This window comes from Panthera pardus, unplaced genomic scaffold (genome assembly GCF_024362965.1).
Source record: "Panthera pardus isolate Hobbes unplaced genomic scaffold, ASM2436296v1 HiC_scaffold_23, whole genome shotgun sequence".
NCBI classification, from domain to species: Eukaryota; Metazoa; Chordata; class Mammalia; order Carnivora; family Felidae; genus Panthera; species Panthera pardus.
The window spans coordinates 1,449,884-1,469,237 of record NW_026526799.1 but is presented as its reverse complement, the minus strand read 5'-3'; the positions used below and the strand labels follow the sequence as shown (position 1 = coordinate 1,469,237).

The window sequence follows — 19,354 nt, the reverse complement described above, 5'->3', positions numbered from 1 at the left end:
TGGATATTGACCCCTTACCATATATGTCATTTGCAAATCTCTTCTCCCATTCAATAGGTTGCCTTTTCATTCTGTCCATGGTTTCTTTCACCATGTGAAAGCTTTTTAGTTTGATGGAGCCCCAGTTGTTTCTTTCTGCTTTTGTCGCCCTGGTTTTCTCGTAGCCGTAGTATAGTTTAACATCCAGGAACGTGGTACCTCCACCTTTGTTCTTCTCAAGACTGATTTGGTTTCTTGGCCTCTCGTGGTTCCTGATTTTACAATCATTTATTCTGATTCTGTGAAAAATGCTATTGGTGTGTTGAAAGGGACGGCATGGAGTCTGTAGACTGCTTCGGGTATTATGGGCATTCTGACGACATTATTTCTTCAAATCCGTGAGCACAGAGGATCTTTCTGTTCGTTACCAGCTTCCATTTTTTTCACCCAGGTCTTCTGTGTACAGGTCTTTCTCCTCCTTGGTTAAATGTATCCCTGGGTGTAAAACACCTCATTTTAATGCCAGATTTGTCAGTAGAACTTTCAGCTCATGCTTCATGTCTCAAGGGCAAAGCAGCAGTTATCTTTACTTTTTTCCCCCAGGTCTTAAAATTTTGTGTTACATTTAAGACATTAACTTCCTATGGCATGGGGTAGGAAATCAACTTTCACCCTTTCCCACAGATACATACCCAGTCATTTCAGCTCCAATTATCATTCTTTCCCCAATGTGACGTGCCACCTCTTACGCGGAAGTCCAGTCCACTTGTGCCCTTCTCTGGGCATCCTGGGCTGCTCCACTAGGAAACGTGTACAGCCCTTGGCTCACACCGAGCTCTCTTCGTTAACATAGCTTCATGTGAACAGGTCTTAACATCCGACAGGACAAGTGTCCCCCGCCCTGCCTTTTCTTTTCTGAAACGCTGTAGCCCTTGGCGATCTTTCACCTTTTATTTTGAAATCACTTTAACAAGTTCCATGAGAAAACTTGGTGTGATTTTGATTGGAATATATTTGAATCTATAGGTCCATTTGGGGACACATGACAACTTTCTATTGTCTTCCTAGCTATTAACGTGTGTCTTCCTATTTACTGAGGTCTTAGTTATTGTCTCTTAATAATGCTTTAAAAAAAAAAAGGAAAAAAGTTCTGAAGTTTGAGAGAGAGAGGAGAGGAGAGAGAGAGAGGAGAGGAGAGGAGAGAGAGAGAGGGAGGGAGAGAGAGAGAGAGAGAGAGAGAGAGAGAGAGAGAGAGAAAGGAGGGAGAATCCCAAGCAGGTCCTAGACTCTTGGTGCAGAGCCCCACGAGGGGGCTCGAACTCATGGACCGTGAAGTCATGACCTGAGCCGAAATCAAGAGTCGGAGATTTAACTGGCTGAGCCACTGAGGTGCCCCTAGGGTTTTCTTAAAGAGGCCTTCAGTATGTATTGCTAACATCCTAGGTACTTGGTGATGATACTGCCATAAAAGGTATCTTCTGGCTTTCTAGTTATTGCCATAAAGAAATGCACCTGGCTTCTGAGAGGTAATGCCACACCTCGCTACCTAACTACACCCTCTATTTCTAGTACTTTCTCTAGATTCCTTTAGACTTTCTGTAAGAACAAACAGATTAACATGCAAATACCGAGCGTCTCCTCCTTCCTGCTTCCTATGACTGACTCTGTTTTGACTCTACTGAACACAGATCTCCAACTCCCCGCAGGCAGCCCTGTGTTCCTGACTTTAAAAGGGAATGAGCTTCCTCTTTTTGGAAGATGGCCGCTTTTCATTTCTTTGTTTGGTTTTACACAGAAACCATCAGCTTAAGGAAATTCCTTCCTGGTTCTGACTTACCAAGAGTTTTCATCATGAGTGGGTGTTGAATTCTATTAGGTGCTTAACCTGAATCTGCTGAGCTAGTCAGAACGGTTTTCTCTCTTGAATCTGTTCATGTAGTAAATTGACAGATTACATTTAAATACGTCACATTTACAGATTTTAACGCTAAGCCATCATTACATCCAAGAAGTGGTAGACGAACTTAAACCTAGAAATCTGTATTGTAAAATAGTGCTTTTCATCTGTTTTATGTAGTATTTCATGGGTAAAAACGGCTGGCTGGCAGATAAAGTGTGAAACCCATGGGACAGACGGTCTCTCTCGTCCACAATCCTGTAGCTGCCGTGTTTGATTTAGGCCCTTTCCGCTTCGAATTCGACCAGAAAAAGGAGCTCCTTCCTGACCAGACGCTAACTCGGCGTGACGGGCTGAGGAGCAGAGCTGGAGAATGTGATCTCTGAGCGACTGAAAGCAGTCCTTGGCGTTAAAGAAACGCTGAGGTCCTCCACGCAAAGCGACGGGAGATCGCCACTCACCGTGGCAAGATCGGTCGCAAGCGGACGTGACGAGGGCAGCGGCGGCAGCTGCGCGGAGTCAGCGGAGGAGAAACGAAAGCACCACAGGTCAAGGTGAGCCGCCAGCAAGAGTAAGAGAAACGGGAGAACAAGGGAGCGTATGGTTTTCCTTTTTATTTAATCACAGACAGGTGGGGTAAACATAAACACAGCACGATTACTCCAGATCATTCTTCGTATCGTGTACACACCCAGACCGGTGAACGCTACCGAAAGAAGCCTGCGGTCGGCGATGAAACGCACACAGCCGTTCCTTCCCTCGCTCAAACAATTCAGAAACACACAGACGTAGAATCTCATCGGCACACACTCTCCTGTGACAAATGATTCAGACATAAATAGTGGGTGCAAAGAAACTATATGCTAACACAGGTATAACCTTTGTTAATGAAACAACAGAAGCAGCCATAATGATTAAGATACATTCAGTTACTGGTAACTAGTTGTGCCCTAACGGGCGTTATCAAAAGAGAAATCGTGCTGCAGAGAAAAGCTCTATATACACACACAATGAGAAAAATAAACTGCAAGTTCAACGCATGCATGTTTAATACTGGAAAAATCACAGCCCTCCGAAAGGTCTCCACGTTTGTTATAAAAGCCCTCTGCGCTCAACTAAAATTAAAATGATCTTAGAAGGATAATACTTGTAAAGTTTACTTAAGTCTTTTCAGCCACAGAAACTGCAATGGAAATAAATGTTCAGAGTCATTTTCAAAACAAAACCAAAAATCTATTCTTCTGGTTGACATGCATGATTAAAAGGTCTGTGCCACGCACACTGCTCTATACTCCCCAGGACTAGGAAAAAAGACCTCAAGTCAACTTTTAGTTTGCAGATGGTCAAAGGAGTTTGTATTCCAGCAGGAGTTCAAATCTTCTGGATCTTTTCGCCGACAACTACCGGGTTTTCTTTTCTGATTTTCTCCGCGGCATCAGCTTTGTAATTGTACGAGCAATTGTGCACGTCTGAGTAACGATGTACACCACAGTACACATGTCCACACCGGCATTCAAACCCTGCAAACGGATCAGTACACATGCGTGAGCGGGAGGGAGGGACTGACGGCGCGGTGCCTTAGCACCGTCAACACTAACAGCATCGGCTACGCAGCGCGGCGTCTAAACAATCACGCTGGGCAGGTGCAGGACCTAGTAACGGTTTCGGTTCAGACTGCACCAGCTGATCGCTTCCTTCCTCGTTCCTACCCTACAAATGCAGGTGCGTAGCACGGCAAATCACAACCGCTGCCCTGCGCTCGGGTCTCCACCTGGGACGTGGCCACAGTTACTTCCTACCAAAGTCGGGATCGCTGCACCGAATGTAAAACGGTTCTCAAATCCAAATTCTAAGTGTGCAGGAAAGCACACCGTCAGAGGCAACCTTAAAATTTAGTGAAGAAGGTGTAAGGAAACTTCTGGGAGGCCTGGATCCACGCTGGCTTCCGGCGGCAGACCCCTGTGGGGGCAGGGCTCCCGCGGCTCAGCGCGACTAGGAGCAGGGGTGCGAGCAGGAGCAGGGGTGCGTCAGGGCCGCCTCAGCGTGAATCCGCTCGCTGACTAACGCGGGCCAGTTACCGAGCTTCTCCGAGCCTCAGTTTCTGCATCTGTAACTTTGGAATAAGTTACTGTAGGGACCGAATGGGGGACGTGGTGAGCACTTAACACACGGTAAACGTTCAATAATGCGATTTAATTTTAGGGAAATGCCCACAGGGCTGAAGCCGAAAGAGAGATCTCGAGTGTGGGGGGAGGGCCTTTATAGAAAACCGGTCCTGCTTCTCATAACGGAGTGCTTTGATGTGACGGAGCTGCTGGAAACGGAGCACGGGAATCGACATTTTGAACACTGACATTTGATGGAAGTTTCCTCTACCACCTTTTTGTCTGTCTGTTTCAGAAACACATTCTGTCCCCTCGTGACAATGAATGGAAAATGAAGCCAACTCTAACGCCAGACCGACAGACCGGACAAGATGAAAATTACTGAGTCTCCACCTTCCCATCACGAAGCCCGAGTGTTTCTGAGACTCAGAAAGACTGTATTTGACACTAAATACGTCTATTTCGAAATGTCTTATTTGTCCGTGCTTGTATTCTCTAAATAAACACATCTGCCCAAGTACGGGCCAGTCTTAAGTGTCTCTGACATCAGATTATAATCCCCTTTCCACTTGGTCTCCAACCTACTCCTTGGCGGGAGAACCCTTCCTAAAAAGCATCCGATTTTATCCGGTCTTGTCAGCTCTGTACGTCAAGTTCTTATGCTACGGAGCACAGAGCACGGCGCCCGGCACGCACACAGCGAGAAATGGTCGTTGTTTAGAAGCTGTGACCGCCGTCCGCCAGGAAGCACAGTGCACATCGTGAGCCTGTCCGTGTTTCTGTCTCACCGCGTATCCGACGCCCCCGTTCACGCGCTCCGGGCCGCGGCCACACTCCCCATCCGCGGCCCCTGACGAGGCCCCGTTCTTTCCTTCCTCCGACCTTCTGGTCGAGCTGTTCTTTCTGTCTGAAACGCCCCTACTCCATCAGCTCTGGGTCCCAGCCCTCCTTCAGGGCCTGCCTCAAACGTGCTGCCGTCGTGGTACTTTCCGTGACGGGCTCCTACACCCCCCTCTTCCATTCGGATGAACCGCGGCACCTGTCCGACTCCCCACAGTCTGCTGACTGTGCTTCCTCTGCTCCACACCCAAGTGGCATCTCTCTACGTTTTCTCCCTCCCCGAGTAACAGTGTGTCTCACAGCGGGGCCGGCCGAGCTTGGGTCCCCTCCCGTGTGCACTCTCTGGCCCTCGGAGCACCTGGCGCCCGGGCCCGACCCGTCTGACATTCGAAGACTCTGCTGGGATGGACCAGTAAAAGAGCATCTATTCATGTCACTCTCAGGTATACAATTAAAGCTACTTTAAGAAAACCCAGAAGCGGGAATGAATCCAGGATTAGCTCTCATGGGAACACACGTGAACCTCCTGGGGCCTGGAACAGTAAGGCACGCGGTATTTTAAAGAACACTCTGAGGCTGACGCCACTGCACTTCGGCCCTTACCAGTAAGTCCTACTTTCTTCCTGCACATGAAACAGCGGTTCTTTTTCTGTTTTGGCTTTTCAAGAGACTTGCTTTGCTCTTCAGATGGCTGCTGTGCCGTATCTGATACTGAAGCTGACAAAACAGGAAGGAGGTACAGTTTAATTATTCGGTAAGGTTCTGACACTGGTTGGTGGCCGTCCCCCTCCCACCCCACCAGTCTGTTCCTGTGAGGGCCACTGAGGACTCCGTTAGCCCGGAAAGAGGCTTACACGGAGTTACAAAGCCGATTACATAACGTGACCCCCTATTCCTCAAATGTATGTGTGCATGTGACGTACGTGTGGATGTGCACACGCAGGAAATCTGGAAGAACATGTATCGATATGTTAACACTGACTCAAGATCTAGCACGGCATTCCCTAGGTTTTTTAAATTATGTATTTGAAATAAAAGGTGCAAGCACTCATACACACACATACACACACACACACACACACACACACGCACGCACGCACACAAATACTCCTGGGGTATTTTCTACGGGAGTGTGTCAGGAGATGGCCACAGGCCAACTTCTGAATATTGCTGGGGCCCGAACTATGTAGATTTCTCAGAACCAGGGCAAAAAAAGGCTGAAAGCAAGACCGGGTAGAGCACCATGTTTAAAAGTCTCAGAATGTTTCACATAAAACCTTTAAAATGCTGGCAAGGTCGATGTAGTAGATAGAATGTTACAAACGGGATAACAAAATGACGCATTTAGGCAGTGAAGCGAAGGCCGGCTGCACCAAGATTCCAATTCCCGCACCTAAACCCTACCTCACTGAGCCCTCCGGGACGCGGTCACCAGGCAGGGGCGGTCACGTGACCCAGCACACGCGCCATCCCGCTCCGAAACAGTGACCCTCCACGGTCGCCGTGGGGCCAGGCACCTGTGTTCACGCCACCCACGGCCGGGACCCAAGGGCCCTTTCCTCGACCTCCTCACACCTGGGTCCACCTGCTCTTCTTTCTCAGGAGCAGCTCGGGTATCCCCTCCTCCACAGAAGCCATCCCACCTCTCCACGAGGCTCACTCATCACCCCTGGCTCCCTGACCAGTCCCACCAAATCCTGGGCCCGCCACGTGCGTGCCTCTCCGGGCCACACTCGACACGGCACGGAACCCACGCCCCGCGATGTGACTCACCCCCAGGACAAAGCCTGGAGGCCCGGCGGCACCCTCCCCCTGCTACAGCCGCCCCGAAGCGCCTGTCTCTCTGAACACACACAGTCTCTGGCCTCTGGTCTCGTCGGCCTCCTTTCCGTGTGGAATGCTTGCCCACGGCCCTCGGGTCCCACTCTTCACGGGGCTGACTCTCATTTTTAAGCGTCTACCATCAACTCTTCCCCACCCCCTACGCACCGACCTGGATTAGGAAGCTTACCGTGCGCCCCAGTGGTGCTGCCCACACGGTGGGAACCGCCTGTCTGCCTGAACCTGGCTTAGCGGTGCGCTCCTCCAGGGTGGGAGCTTGTCCGGTGAGCTCCTCCAGGGCGGGGGCTCGTCCTTCCCGCTCCTGCTCCCGGTGCCGATCCTCGAGCCCCGACCGCAAGCTGGCGCCGCACAGAGACCCGAACCGCATTCCTGAACTACTGGCCCTCTGTAATCACGTGCCCCGGTTTCCCCAATTACGGGGTCAGCCCACCAAGGAGGGACGGTATCGTATTTCCCGTCCGCACCTCCAGCTCCCGTCCAGTGAGCTACGCGGAGCGGGCACTCGGTCACGTGAGGTCATGGATTCTAACCTATGTTAACCGTATGACCTCCTATTTTAACAAAACACGACGAAGACCAAACAGCACAGACCAACAAGTGAACACGCACAAATGAACAACTCTGTGATCACACCACCTAGAAATTCTGAAGCCAGATGGGAGACAGTTCTACTAACACGAACGTTTTATTTTGAAACACATCATGGACACATAAAACCTTTTATTATCAATCAACAAACAGCCTCAGGACTCGAGCTCCAGGGGGGCAGGGGCGGAGTGCCGTTTACTTGTTGTATCCCCAGCCCCCGGAACAGTATCAGATAACGTCCCTCTATGTGTAAAGGGCTCAAAAATAGTTTAACTTGCAGTCCAAAAAGAATGTATCTATTGTCTTTGAAATCTGTAAGCCGTAATATCTAACCTGTTCTCCCAAGAAACCGTGATATTCAAATAAACATATAAACAATGCTTTAGTGGCAGTAACAGCACTACCACAAGAAAACATTTTTTAACAAGACCGTTTTAATTACCGAGGCACAAACTCTGGTATGTGGAAACAGAGACGTGAAAATGCACTCGCCTGCCACACACACGAATGCTGTTGCACGGAAGCGTCTCAAGAAGACGTTTCACGGTACGGACCCTGAAGGTCCATCTACAGCAAACGCACAGCCTGTAGAGCTAAGAGTCCACAAGGAATCTAAGAGCTCAGGAGCTGGGGCGAGCATCTGACGCTGATCACTGTCCACTAGATCCCCAGGGGACGAAGGTGACCTTAGCTTACCTCAAACTAGTGGTCGGCAGCTAGAGTTGAAACATTTCACAAATCAATTCGTGGGCAAGAGGATATGGTGTTTGGCGTAAGTCTACGATTCCCAGAGATTCTGCTTCCTTACTTTCTATGAGACTTACGACCAAAGCATGCCCGATCAAACTCATGATTACGTAAAAGGAAACAATCCAGTCTGTTAAAAGGGCCGTACTCATATTGAACCTGAAGCCAAAATAGGAAGTCTGCTCGGAACTGGGCAGTTTTTCGCAATCTGAAATGAGCACCGAAGACAAGAGGGCACCTGCTCATTAAGGGTTAGCGACCGGCAGCTGCCTGCGTCGTATCTGCACGACCGAAGGTCTACTCGGGCCGCCTGTGCGATGGCATTAAGGCTGTGGAACCAACTTCATTTTTAACGGGAATCTCAACTAGACAAAGTCGATTGGCCAGTGACTTCAAGATGCTTCAAAACCACCAGGGCAGGGGCGCCCGGGGGGCTCAGTGGGTTACGCGTCCCACTCCTGATTTCGGCTCGAGTCAAGACCTCACGGTTTGTGGGAGTGAGCCCGGCATCAGGCTCTGTGCTGACAGCACGGAGCCTGCTCGGGGTTCCCTCTCTCGCCCTCTCTCCCTGTCTCTGCTCCTCCCCCTCATTCACACTCATTTTCTCACTCTCAACATAAACTTAAAAAACATTTTAAAAAGCACAGGGCAGGTAAAATTATCGTTCAACTACCCACACGGATGATCACATTCAAGAGAAACATGTATTACGGTTCTAATTCCTCCATATCCTCAACACGTGGACCATCTGTGTATCTTCTCTCGAGAAACGTCTATTCAAATCCTCTCCTTTGCCCTTTAAAAGACTGGTCTTTCTATTGTTGAATGATGACACCTCTTTACACATTCCTATCAGATACAGGATTCACAAATATTCTTAACCATTTTCTGGATTGCCTTTTCGCGCTCCCGACGGCGCTCCGTGAAGCACCCGGGTCCTGACTCTGCTGTAGGTCAATGCGCCCGTTTTCCTCCGGTCCCTTGTGCTCTAGGCGTCCCGTCCAAGGAGGCACTGCCTCACCCGAGGCCATGAGGAGTTATGCCTGTTTTCCAGTTTCAGCTCCTACCATTTGGGTCTTTGATGTGTTTTGGGGCAAACGTCTGTAAAAGGGGAAGGAGAGGTCTCATTCTTTCCAGTGTCCCAGCACCACCTGCTGAAGCCCAGGCTTCGCCTACTGGATGGTCTCGGCTCCCTGCGGAAAATGAGCTGCCCGCGAACCGCGGGGTGTATCTCCGGACGCCCGGTGTCACTCCAGGGCCCGACGGTAGTGTCCTCTCGCCTGTCCCGCGGTCTTGGGGCTGCAGCAGGTGGTACGCTTTGAACCCTCCTCTACTTTTTCCAGGACCGTTCGGCTATTCTCGCCCACCCTCTCCAGTCAGAAGAAATCTTTGAGTTTTAAGCGGCGTCACACAGAGTAAGACTGTGCGGTTAGCCCGTTATCCTGTGGGCTTGGGGCACCTCTCCTTTACGACACAAATATGGCTCAGAGAAGTGGGGTGTCGGGTCCACACGCTGTAGTAGAACCTCGGACCCCAATGCCGCTTCTTTTGGGGAAGATCCAGCATCTGAGAGACTCAGGTGAACTGAAGGGGGGGAGGCAATGCTGTGCCGTCAGACAATCAAGTAGGATGGTTTCCTACTTTCCAGGGAAAGTGCACCAAAACGCTTAAAAGAATTTTTGAAGCTACCTTTTGTGAACTGAAAATCCGACATTCCTAAGTTAGAGACCACGTGAGTGTGGTATCGCCAATCGTTAAGTAAAAAGAATAATGAGACGAGAAATGTGCTGTAATACGCTAAATACTCATTTAAACGCGAGAAAAATTCTTCAGAGCCACGGGGACAAAATGAAAGCGTACTACCCACCTGGTGGCAACAAATCGTAATTATCAGCAGAATACCTACAGAGAACAAAGCTGTCTCAAGAACCCTAATCTGAAAACTCCAATGAAGAATGTTAGGAGGGGCGCCTGGGGGGCTCAGTCGGTCGAGCGTCCGACTTCGGCTCAGGTCATGATCTCACGGTACGTGGGTTCGAGCCCCGCATCGGGCTCTGTGCTGACGGCTCAGAGCCTGCTTCAGATTCTGTGTCTCCCTCTCTCTCTGCCCCTCCCCCACTCGCACTCGGTCTCTCTCTCTCAAAAATAAACAAAAAAACATCAGGAAAGCCTGGCTTGGGTACACAGCTGCTACTCACGTACCCTCTTCCATCTGGGATTTTCTTCCCATCTAGATAAATTTCCCTGAGGGACACAGACGGAGTAGACACTTGGCAGGTCACCAAAGCAGAGGAGCCTGCCCTGGCAACGGAGGGCTGCCCCTGGTGACAGGAAGCCACGTCCACCTCCTAATCTAGGAAGCACCACGGCCGTGGGCACAACTCTGGCCCGGAGTCCAGCTCAGACACCGTAGGGCTGGAGTCCAAGACTTCTTCTCTGCGAGTTTTCGTCCATCCACTAAATAGACGGAGAAAAGCGTTCTCTGCATTTACTCCTACCACCAGGGAAAACACAAGTACCTCGGTGTTAGGAGTGTGCGTGTACACATGCACGCACGCGTGCTCACGCACGCCTGGCCCCGCTCTCTGCGAGTCTGCTTCGTGCCCCTTCACTTTTACGAAAAACCTACGTTAGGACCTGTTTTTGCTAACCAGTAGATACCCAAAGAGAATTTCCGTGTTTATGAAATGGCAATTGCTTCTTTATCCCGTTTTGGTTTACAAAAGGCTTGACAGAAACGCTCTACTTTTGGACAGTGGGGGACACCTGCACTCGGGTACACGTTTCTCATAAAAGAAGACAGTCTTAATTCAACGGGGTGGGCAAGACGTTTTTAAAATACTGAAAACGAATCCTCTTAAACTCAAATGAAAACTTACACCTGGTTCCTCGGAGATCCTGCAACGCTAAGGTAACGAATGCTGAGTTTTTAAAAGGTACTTAGAAGCTGCTACTGGCTTAACCTCCAAGGTCACTGAAATCGTACGTGAAAAAAGGAGTCTACAGATTTTCAACACGCCTTACGATTTCTCCTAATGTGGCTTCAAGGCCACCTTTGGTACTCTTGTTGCCAGGGCCACTCAGTGCAGAAAGCCACGCCGTCCTCCACACACGCATGGTGTACGTTCACCACCCTGTCTTCATCCTCGGTGGCCGTGGACACCAACTGCTGCCACGTCTGCCCGCAGCACCCATTTCGCTCACAGTCTACAATACGTGCCACTGCGAGACAGAACATAAGCGAGGTCAGCAGCCTGTGTTCATTTTTCCTTCCTGCGCTCTCAGCAACCCTTGCTTCTCCAAACTCTCTAGTGGTCGGCACCTGGGGGCTGCAATAACCCAGGGCCCAGATGACTTCTCCCTCTGCTGAGTCGTTATCCGACTTGCTCCCCTAATCTCAGCCTCTCACTTTTCAAAGTGTGCCAAGGACTTCCAAGTCTCAGACGTGACACCGATCACACATTTAAAGACCAACGCTCGACCTACAACCTCCAGCCGAGCTCTTCGGTTCTGAAACGGGATCACGCCCCGCGCACACCTGGTCTGGCCGTGCCACCTCTCCCGGCGCCGGTCTGAAGCAGCCCGCCACCGCCACCGTCGCGGAACCGAAAGCTTTACTGCCCTGCTCCTATTCCCCGCGTCTCATGCGTAACTAAATCTCAGGGATTCTTCTCTCTCTGCTTTGAAACCATCCCTCATCTGTGCCCTTCCTTAAGTTTTTCTATTTAACCAAGAAATAAAAGTTATTTATACTTATAATGCTTCTGTTGGCCAAATAGTACATATCCTTGCTATAGCGAAATCCACGATGGGCAAAATTATGCCAACGTTTATTGGGCATAAACTCAGAGCGAGAGAAATTAGCCAGCTCAACTACATCTGAACTAGAGAGCTTAAACTAACGCCGCCAGAAGTTTCTCTCGCTGTCACGTGAGCACGATGTCCCGTGGAGGGGGTCGCTGTCAGGGCAGCCTGTCTCTCTGAGCTGTGCCGGAGGCAGAGGGGCACAATGGTCACCCTGGGCTCACCTTTCCCGAGCGTCCTCCTTCTGTAAAGCCATCGTCCCCGTGCTGGTGGAACAGAACCCATCCAGCGCAGTCTGCTCCCAGCCTCCTGAGCGTCTCCCCTGCGACCGCTGCCTACAGAGAAAGCCCTCCCAGATCACCGTGGCCCACACAAGGGGGGCGTGCGGAGCACGGGCAAGGACACGAGGCACTGAGCAAGACGCCGCAGTGGGTCGCCGACGGGACAGGGCCTACTGCCGGTCAAATTCAATGGTCTGCTCGACGGCCCAGGTCAGAAACAAGAGATCCCCGGGTACTTGGAGGGGAACTAGTATTTGGGTTAAACTGGTAAGAATAAGAGTAAGAGAGGACAGGAGAATATAATCCCACTACTCACTCACTCACAACTCTCAACTGAACACATTTACGGCTTTCGACTTTATACTGATGACATAATTACACAGAAGTGGGAAATGGCTCCCAACAGTTCAGTCAATTAAATACCTGGAGACCTAAAACGTTCTGCTCATAAAGAAAAGAAACAGCAAACTATATATTTGAGGCTGGCAATTTAAAGACAGCGGCACCTCGGACAGGCCCGGCCTGTAACAGCCAGCTGTCGGGCAAAGGACCGAACCCGCGCGAGCCCACGTGCAAACCTTGCAGGTCTTCCGTGTCAGGGATTGCTTTGTCCACAGACGTACTGTCCACTTGGGAAGATGCTACAGATTCGGATAAAAGCGACTGATTTGATACAGGGCTAGAAAAGCAAAAATATTGAGATTTTAAAAGTGATTTCCAGGCATGAACAGTACCTAAAATGATGTAGTAAGTATGCGTCCAACATATCTAAGCAGTCGTCACAGCAAGAACACACACAGAGATCCTTCTTTATGACTTGTGCATTTAGCACAGAGACCATGAAACTGGAGACCGGTCTGGCCTGGAGTTCATGGCTTCAGAACTCAGAGCAGCGGCAAGCGCCCTCCGCGCACAAAGGCACCCCACGGAAACCAGCGCGGTGGTCATGACCGGCTCCGGGGGCCCTGATGCCGCAGTGGGAAGGGCACCGGGCGTCTCCGATCATGAAGCGGAGAAAGAACTAGAGGGTGGAAACCCGGTCCCCGCTTCCTATCAGCAGAGTGAGGACGACGCCAGTAGGTCTGTGCTCCCAGAGCGAGAAGGGAAAGCCGCCCTGCGCACAGTGGGGCCGCGGGGGGCAGGACTGGGCGCCTGAATTCACAAGGATGTCGGGGGCGGGACATGGGATGAGCGGAAGTGAAGGAAAAGCCGTCTGAAAAAGAAATGCAAACTGAGAAGACACCTTCCCCACTGCTTCCCAAGGTAAACGTGACTTTCTAACTGCTGTTCTCAGGCCAGCTAACCCCGAAGTCCTGACCCAGTCCTCCCACGGAGACCCGAGCACGTAGAGAGGATACGCTTTGCTCCTCGGCAGCTTTCCCAGCACCGTGCAGACACAGAGTCTTACCTGGGCTGCACGGATGCAGATGTGGAGTCTAGGGGTGACTGCGCGTCAGGGACGCTGCCGTCCGCGCACTGGACCGGGAAAGACTCGGACAGGGTGCCGACAGAAGCCGCTGCAACAGAACCGCGCTTGGTGTCAGTGACCCTGCACTCTGGGCGTCCCCACACCTTCCCTGAGAAACCACCACCCATCTTCCGCAAAACAGCTAGAAATCTTGTTTTACTGAGTATAGAGTATGCTGGTTCGTTGCTTTCCGTTAAAAATGTTTCAGTAATATACCAATTGGAAAAAAGTTAATTTCAACCAAGAAAAAAACCATATACAAACTGTATATATTAATAAGCTACACTCCCGTTTCTCAGGACTCCATGTCACTTGGATCCTTTAATCCACAAACTCTTCCAAGCACTGCTGTATACGTGGAGGGATTTAGGATCAAAGCTGCAGCAGTTAAAGTGGATAGAAGTCCAGAACTAAAATCTGTGCTCAGCACATGAGGCTACATTTTCCCCCCGTTCTTTTTTTTTTTTTAATTTTAATGTTTACTTATTTTCGGGAGAGAGAGAGAAAAAGCACAAGTGGGGGAGGGGCAGAGAGACAGGGAGACACAAAATCTGAAACAGGCTCCAGGCTCCGAGCCGTCAGCACAGAGCCCGACGCGGGGCTCGAACTCACGAACCGCGAGATCATGACCTGAGCCGAAGTCGGCCGCCTAACCGACTGAGCCACCCAGGTGCCCCTCCCACGGTTCTTCATAAAGCAGAAATGTAGATGACAATTTCATGTTAAAAACAATTTCTGGGGCACCAGGATGGCTCAGTGGGTTGACCGTCCGACTCAATCTCGGTCGGCTCGGGTCGTGATCTCATGCATCGTGAGGTTGAGCCCTGTGTCCCAACTGTGCGCTGACAGTGCAGAGCCTGCTTCAGACACTCTCTCTCTCTCTCTCTCTCTCTCTCTCTAACAAAAACAAAAAAACCCCAACAATCTATATTCATTTGGTCTTAGCCTTGAAAAAATTTAGAGAAATTTTGTTTACATGCTTCCAGCTCTTGGCTTGAACACGAAACGATGATGAGAAAGACCCCCTACAAAACTGTGAACGAAGTAACTGCCTGCACCTCCGTTAACCACAAAACCCCACACTCAGGCACCGATCCATACAGCCACCCAGATGACACTATCAACACCCCACCTCCGCAAAGCTCATACTCAGAGTCCTCCCCATCCTTCTGGTAACTACGGACACACACACACACCCCCACACCCCGGAAGAGTCCACGGGCACAGAGGGTGACGCACAAGCACAGTGAGCCAGTGCCGAGCGCCCTGGGTCCCGGCCCCGCGGCTGCCCCCCCGCTTCCTGACGGTGGCGGGCTCTCTCAAGTCAGCCGTGGCCTCCTCGAACCCACTCTCTCCTTCTACAGCCATCTCGGCTTCAGCGGTCATCCCAGATAAAATAACCCGGGTCCTCGTAACCCTCACTCCCTTACGTCTTACCTGGACGCATACGTGTACGCGAAGAAGGATGCCTGCATTCTAGCTAAGATAACAGAGCAAGTAAGTAAGAGCAAGCGTGGCAAGTAAGGCTGAACAGATTTATACTAGTTACTTTCGATGGGTGAGGACACCGGTGATGATGACAACACAGAAAGAGGAATTTTCCTGGTCCGAACGCAGGGACGGAGGTGCGGTGTGAGAGCAGAAACGCTATCACGTACGTCGCGCTCTCCCGACGTATCTCGATTATGAACACTGCTGGGTGTGAACAGGATTACTTACCAGGTGGGCTGATTCTACCATTACTACTATTCTGTCTCTGGAGATGTTCTTTATAGCACACTGAACACATGCCATTTGTGCGAGGGTTTCCATAAAATCCGCAGCCAGTAGAACAAAGCATAGGCACTTGGCTGTGATTAGTTTCTTGAGCCATGTTTCTCTGTTGCACACCTGAAATGTACACAGAATTCGTAAGGAACGCAGACGCACACTGCAGTCGTATATTATCCAAATCTGCTTTATATGATAAAAAAAAAAAACCCACATATACTCCCCCCTAAATCTTTCCGTACACCTGTCCCAAGACCTAGGGCTAAGTTAGGAAAAAAAGTAAAGACGAGAACGATACGAACAACTTTTATCTCCAGCCCTCTACACAAGAAGGTCCGTACTGGCTCAGAAACAGTAAAGAACTCTTGGGCACGGTATCTGTTCTGAAGACTCCACACCATCGGAACGTTAATGAAAACCCTTGAGGACTAGTTCAGTTAGACTCCTAATAAGAAATACACATTACACGTTTTGCCTCGTGTTATACTATTAATTTCTAAGCATTTACACCTTTGCTCAAAGTTTATGTTTTAACTCGTATAATTTATTCTGTCTGAAAAGCACTTTACAGAATGCCAGTGCTGGTGAAGGTAGGAAGAAACGGGCAGAGTGCTGCTGATGGGAGGAGCCCGCTCAATCTTTCTGGCAAACAACTGAGCGATTCACGGGCAGGAGCTTAAACCGCGCCCTCCGAAACAGTCACTCTCCTACAGGGTCTTTGACAGAATAACTGGGGCACGATCAGAAAAAAGACCAAGGAGTAACATATGAGGGATGTGCTTCGCAGCACATTTGTAACGCTGATAAACTTGAAATAAGTGCCCAATATCAGAATGAGTTTTTTTCAAAAGTTCTGTGTCATTAAGACATTTTAGAATACTTTTTGATGGAGGAGAATGCTGGGAACAAACGAAAAGGCACAATATGAAATGTATATATGGTTTGTTGCCAATTAGGACAAATCCATTAATCACTGAGGAGGACAGGAAAGAATGCATCCAAGGACGGCAAGGCTAACAGTGTTTTCGGATTTGTACATTTTTTGAACTTTTAAAATCCTCTTAAATGAAGGTACAACTTGCCTAACTGGGGCAAAATACACATACGTTTTTTAAGTATTTTAGATGAAAAACTACCAGGACAGAGGGCCTGTCTGGAGCACACGAGAAGGAGTCATCAATCACAGCAGACGCAAGGCCCCAGGCGCCCTTCTCCCAGACGGCAGGAATAGGGGATTCCTGGCACGAAGAGCATGACAGAAGGTAGTAACGGGCTATTAAAAAAAAGAAAAAACTCTCCCAAATGACCGAAGGTTACTCCAAAGTGGATGTGTTTAAAGACGAGTCTGTGCCAAGACCCTGAGGGATAAGAACTACCAGAGGAGGACAAGGCTCTGTCACTAACCTTGACTGATTCCTCCTCCACACATTCAATGTTTACCGTTAACAGATTTTTTCTTCCCCTAAATTGTTGGAAAAGACTGTTGGGGCGGGAGGTGGGGAGCGAGGGGTGGGCGCACTTAATGCAAACTTCACAGCCAAGAGCAGTAAGGCATATGACAGGAGTACAGAACAAAGTAGCAGGTTTAGCGTTTGTCTTTAAAAAGAACTGTCGCAAAACCACGGAGGCCATTTAGAAGGTAAGCCTGGGAATACAATTTGGGATTCTGGCAAACACCCTTCTGACTCACTTCAGAATCCAATCTTGGCCGTTCTGCTCTCTGTATAGCCTACTCTGGGTACTTCTATAAGTACACATATCAAACTTAAAAATACATAGCAAAGACGGGATAGAAAGATACGCCGAAGATGGGCCAGGTCAAACATTTTGAGATTTTTGGCCTGTGTTCCCGAGGGACAGTGTGTTTGTCCGGTTTCGGTATCAGGGTAACCGCTCAGGATCACGTACGTGGCCCGTAAGCGATGGAGCTCGGGCTCAATACACGTGTCCGGCTCGAAGTCCTTGCTCCAAGTCAGTGGTTCTCAAAGCGTGCTTCCACGGAGCCCTAGGGAGGTCAAAACCATTTCCACGCCAACGCTAGGGAGTTACGTGCCTTCTCCTCCGGTCACTGGGGACACACGCTCCCACAACGGCTCTCACAGCCCCACGATCGACGGGCACGTCTAGAGGCTGAACACGTGTCTCATTGGGACTTCGTGGGCCGAGCGGGGAAGCACGTGGAAAGCGACCGCAGAAGCACCAAGGCCGCCCAGTCCCTGCTCCTGGGGGAGGGTTTTACTTCAAGGCCCGGCCGACAAAATCTGGTTATTCCGACCTGAGTTCACGGCAGACATTTTCCCCAAAATGGACAACGTGCGTCTGCGCCTGTCACTTCAAGGGCGAACACCCATCGCCCGTTCCAAGGGAGAGACCAAGGAACGCTCAAATAACGGGACAGGAAGAGTTTATATACAGTTGGGAGATTTTACAACGCAATTAACCCTTTAAGAAACTACAGCTTATCAAGTTTGGGTATAATATCAAAAAAGAAAGCAACCTCTATTATCTGAAAAGGTTATTAAAACACTCCTTCCTTCTCCAACGACTTACCTGTAGGATCCCGGTTTTTCTTTCTAACACTGTAACAGAGGCAGCTAGGAGAATGTTGCTGTTTGCTATTAAGCCTGACCTTAGAGAGAATTTGCAAAAATGTCTAGCGAGGCCACTCTTCTCACTAAACCTTTCTGGTGGTGATGGCGGGGGAGGGAATGGATGGATGTTTTTAACAAAATATTTTTTAAAATTAATTACTTTGCAACTTTTCTCAGCTTTGATTTGTAACATGATAAATACCGCCAGAGAGAACACACATAAACAGAAGTTCTTCAGGGTACTCAGTACTTTTAGAGAATATAAAAGCCCTAGAACCAAAACTTTCAAGAATTCACTGCTGTCAACCATGCATTCCTGCTGTAGGCAGCATCACCTCAAGGGGACAAACATTGATTCTTTGGGGAAAAGAAGGAGACAAAAAAACCTTACTCTCTATGTAGGAAACACAGATATACATGTGCACATAAACAGAGATACAGTGTACCTATGGAATTAAAATTTTATTGGGGCGCCTGGGTGGCTCAGTCGGTTAAGCGGCCGACTTCGGCTCAGGTCACGATCTTGCACTCTGTGAGTTCGAGCCCCGCGTCGGGCTCTGTGCTGACAGCTCAGAGCCTGGAGCCTGTTTCCGATTCTGTGTCTCCCTCTCTCTCTGCCCCTCCCCCGTTCATGCTCTGTCTCTCCCTGTCTCAAAAATAAATAAACGTTAAAAAAAAATTAAAAAAAAAAAAAAAAAATTTTATGGAGATAGGAGGTCAATTAGGAAAAAACTATTTAAAAAAGGCTTTTGTGGGGTTGGGTTGCCTGGGCTCAGTCGGTTAAATGTCTGACTCTTGATTTTGGCTCAGGTCATAATCTCACGGTTTTGTGAGATCAAGTTCCGCCATTGGGCTCTGCACTGACAGCACAGAGCCTGTTTAGGATTCTCTCTCTCCTTCCTCCTGCTCCCAATCTGTCTCTCTTAAATGAGTGAATGAATGAATGAATTAAAAAATAAATAAATAAAAAGGCTTTTGGGGGGGAGGAAGTAAAAAGACATTGAGAAACACTGTTCTAGATCACAACTACCCTGTGTTGCCTATTGAGGACATTAAAACGCTATTTATAAGGTGGGGATTAGAAGGACTTTCCCCAAGGGCACACACCAACCTTTCAGCATCTGGGTGGCAACCACGAGCACGCAGAAAAGGGAAAATATTCATTCCATTTCTTTAAAAACTTAAGTGAATAGGGGCGCCTGGGTGGCTCAGTCGGTTAAGCGTCCGACTTCAGCTCAGGTCATGATCACAGCCCATGAGTTCGAGCCCTGTGTCGGGCTCTGTGCTACAGCTCAGAGCCTGGAGCCTGCTTTGGATTCTGTGTCTCCCTCTCTCTCTGCCCCTCCCCTGCTCATGCTCAGTCTCTCTCTGTCTCAAAAATTAAAAAACAAAGAAACATAAAAAATTAAAAACTTAAGTGAACAGTCACAGATTAGAATATG

At 49.4% G+C, this 19,354-nt stretch overlaps 1 protein-coding gene across 7 annotated transcripts in view; it reads right to left on the bottom strand.

Moving 5' to 3' along the window:
* Positions 1-2,475: 2,475 nt before the first annotated feature.
* Positions 2,476-19,354, bottom strand: part of ZFAND6 (zinc finger AN1-type containing 6) — a 73,750-nt gene continuing 56,871 nt past the window's right edge. For 6 of the 7 annotated variants that reach the window (XM_019460460.2, XM_019460457.2, XM_019460458.2 and 3 more), the window contains 5 exons: positions 15,271-15,441; positions 13,492-13,600; positions 12,662-12,762; positions 5,425-5,538; positions 2,476-3,396 (listed from right to left, as the gene is read on the bottom strand). In XM_019460460.2, coding sequence (XP_019316005.1) covers positions 3,248-3,396; positions 5,425-5,538; positions 12,662-12,762; positions 13,492-13,600; positions 15,271-15,424 — 627 coding nt within the window. In that variant the 5' untranslated portion in view covers positions 15,425-15,441 and the 3' untranslated portion in view covers positions 2,476-3,247. Of the gene's footprint in view, positions 3,397-5,424; positions 5,539-11,022; positions 11,221-12,661; positions 12,763-13,491; positions 13,601-15,270; positions 15,442-19,354 lie in introns of those variants that run through there. The other variant, XM_019460462.2, reaches the window with a different exon arrangement.